The 3562-nt window shown below is 45.8% G+C and overlaps 1 protein-coding gene across 1 annotated transcript; it reads right to left on the bottom strand.

Annotated features, from left to right (window-relative positions):
* Nucleotides 1–1157: 1157 nt before the first annotated feature.
* On the bottom strand, nucleotides 1158–3249 carry LOC116354733 (Golgi integral membrane protein 4; the record flags this gene model as incomplete). Its single annotated transcript, XM_031795386.1, is given in 2 exon segments — nucleotides 1158–2793; nucleotides 3208–3249. Coding segments are annotated over 2 exon segments (177 nt in total), but the record flags the coding sequence as incomplete, so codon positions are not given.
* Between the last annotated feature and the right edge of the window lie 313 nt (nucleotides 3250–3562).

Raw genomic sequence — 3562 nt, 5'->3', positions numbered from 1 at the left:
GAGACTGTGGACCTGAACACAGACTCATGCTCTCACGCACGCTCTTGATTGGTCCACTTGTCCTGTCCAACCCCCACCTCCTTGTCTTAGTAGTTCTTCGCCTCGTGGATCTCTGCTTCTTGGTCTCTCTGGACAACAAGACTCTACAGCACTGAGTATCCTTTACCTTGGTCTCTCTGGACAACAACACTGAGTGTCCAGAGAGACCAAGGTAAAGGACAACACTCTACAGCACTGAGTGTCCTTTACCTTGGTCTCTCTGGACAACACTCTACAGCACTGAGTGTCCTTTACCTTGGTCTCTCTGGACAACAACACTCTAGAGCACTGAGTGTCCTTTACCTTGGTCTCTCAAGACAACAACACCGAGTGTCCATTACCTTAGTCTCTCTGGACAACAAGAAGACTGCGTGATAGTATTGCAATACTATTAGTAATACTAAATATTTGGGACGTTCCCTTGGGGCTGAATCCTAAATTGAGATTCACTCTTAATTCAAACCTTCACATAAATCATGCATCGATGTCAAAAGAAGATTTGGGGAGACGGATTGGTTATGTATTTGCGTCTCCAGATAGGATTTGGCCTCTGGCAACAGGAGACACGGAAACGATTAATGAATAGTTATTCATCCAATAGGAGACCAGAAAAAGCCTCCATGACTCCAGATGAGACCTTGAAGAGAGAGAGCTTAGCATCACTGAACACTCATGACTGTAGGGTGTGTGTGTGTGTGTGTGCGCTACACCAGCCTGCTATTAGCACATTAATGAGTCACCTCTGAAATCGTTCCCACTCCAACATCCCAGAGCCCCCCCCCCCTCCCGGGGAGGAACACACAGAGGAAGAGGGCCAACGTGGCTGATGAGATTATCTTGGTCCTCGGGGTAAAGGCTGAAGACGGGTGAAATGTGTGTTTGAGGTATTTTCTCTCTCAAGTCTCATTGTCGTTCTGTTCAGAGCCGTTTGATTTTCCTAAAGGAAAGGTGAGATGGACTGTATCAGGTCACCTCTGGTAGCTCCACTGCAGCAAGAGACATGGCATCATGTGAGTTCCTCACACCAGCCTCTAGGTACTAAATCTTTTATACGTTTAATTCAACCACATTCACTTTGTTGTTACCAAAAAAATAAAAAATTCAGGCAGGTGGAAAAATATGTCCAAATGTGTGTATTTCTATACAGACAGTAGTGATTAAGGATCGGGTGAACAGGTCAAGTGGACATTTGTGATTTACATCCAGGTCAACTACACTATGAAAGGATCCACTGGCAATGCGTACTCAGCTAGTAACAAGAGGACCAGCAACGTCGACAAGTCAAACGGAAGAATGAAAATGAGCGGATGATTTCTCCCCCTACTGTTGTCATCCGTGATACAGTAGTTCTTTCCTGCAGTAACGACACAGTCGATTTCATGACGCTTGGAGAACATTGGAGAAACATTTTCAGATCCAACCATGAGGATTGTCATATCGACAATAAATAAAAACAGAAGACTGGAAAGCATGTCCTACTAAAAAAAACGTACATTGAGAGGAATTTGGTGTAAAAAAAAATGTAAAAAATTGTACAAAACGAATTTATAAGACTGACACTCAAATAGACACAAATCTTCCATCTCTTTCTGGGCACAAACAGATAGTGTATAGCAACATGACCTTCTCATGCCTGTCTGATAGCTCAATAGATGGAAAGACAGATGTGTGTGTGTGTGTGTGTGTGTGTGTGGGGGTGTGGGTGGGTGTGTGCGTGTGGGTGGGTGCGTGTGGGTGTGTATGTGGGGGTGTGTGGGTGTGTGTGTGTACACACAACATTTTGTTTTTTTTAAACGCAACATTCAAATATTTCTACGATTTTACTGAGTTGCAGTTCATTTAAGGAAATCAGTCAATGGAAATATATTCATTAGGCCCTAATCTATGGATTTCACATGACTGGACAGGGGGCTCAGCCATGGGTGGGCCTGGCTTGCAAGTGGGTGGGCCTATGCCCTCCCAGGTTCAGCCAGTCAGAATGAGTTTCCCCCCCCAAAAAAACTGGCTTTATTACAGACAGAAATACTCCCTAGTTTGATCAGCTGTCCCGGTAGCTAGTCTCAGAAGATCACGCAGGTGAAGAAGCCGGAGGTGGAAGTCCTGGACTACACGTGGTCTGAGGTTGTGCCAAAATCTCTAAAAACGACATTGGAGGTGGCTTATGGTAGAGAAATTAACATTAAATGCTCTGGCAACAGCTCTGGTGGACATTCCTGCTGTCATCATGCCAATTGCACACTCCCTCAAAACATGAGACATCTGTGGCATTGTGTTGTGACAAAACTGCACATTTTAGTGTGGCATTTTACTGTCCCCAGCACAAGGTGAAAACCTGTATAATGACCATGCTGTTTAATCAGCTTCATGATATGACAAACCTGTCAAGTGGATGGATTATCTTTGCAAAGGAGAAATACTAATAAACCAAAATCTTTGTTCCAGTCCGACACACAAACGAAAGGAAATACCATCCCATGTCCAGCAGACATTCCAATAGAATTCCAATCGGAATGCCAAGTGGGTGCCTGATTTTACTCCTTTAGAGGGAACAATAGTGAGATCTGATTGGCTCCCAGTGATGGGGAAAGGCACTCTCATTGGTCAATGTCTCTGTCCAGCTCACATCTCCCTTCGATTGGGCCGCTCGTCCCGTCCAACCCCCACCTCGTCTTCGTAGTTCTCCTCCTCGTGGATCTCTCCTGTCCTGTGTTCTCCCTCTTTCTCTGCTGGGACCTCTTGCTCTTTCACTTCTTCCTGTAGCAGAACAAACACAGTCCCCAGTTGGGTAAGAGACCATAGACAGGAAGTTGAGTGGAGCAATGTTCTACACTAGAGCAGCCAAATATGTACACGTGACTCTAGGAACTGCCACCGATGGAACGTTCTAGAGCAGTACTGTGAGAACATGGAATACAGGCCAACAGGTAGATCATTCTAGAACATTGAGGCAAGTATGGTGGACTGGTGACAGACTGACCATTGTGGAGCAGTGTCAGATCATTCACTAGTGTTAGATAAGGGGGTGGCACACACACACACCCCCAGAACGAGCTTGGGGGTGATCAGACACCCCCAGAGACCCTAAAGAAAGTGTGTTTAACAGGCCAAACCACAGTCGTTTCCCACTCAGGGTTCCACGTACAATATTCCATAGTGTTCTAGACTCACGTGTTCTTCGTTCTCTTCGTTGTATGGCTCCTCCTCCTCCTCCTCCCTCTTCTGTCCCTCGGCCAAATCCTCCTGTACCTAACAGGGTTAACACCATCAGACCATGTCTTCTCCCTCTGTTTAGACCTGTGTGTGTGTGTGTGAGTGTGAGTGAGAGAGTAGTAGTGTGTGTGTGTGAGAGTAGTGTGTGTGTGGTGTGTGTGTGTGTGTGTGAAAGTAGTGTGTGTGTGTGTGTGTGTGAGAGTGTGTGTGAGAGTAGTGTGTGTGTGAGAGTAGTGTGTGTGTGTGTGAGAGTAGTAGTGTGTGTGTGTGTGTGTGTGTGAGTAGTAGTGTGGTGTGTGTGTGTGTGTGAGAG

Source organism: Oncorhynchus kisutch, linkage group LG18, assembly GCF_002021735.2.
Source record: "Oncorhynchus kisutch isolate 150728-3 linkage group LG18, Okis_V2, whole genome shotgun sequence".
In the NCBI taxonomy this organism is placed as follows: Eukaryota; Metazoa; Chordata; class Actinopteri; order Salmoniformes; family Salmonidae; genus Oncorhynchus; species Oncorhynchus kisutch.
This window is presented reverse-complemented; position numbering and strand designations above follow the sequence as displayed.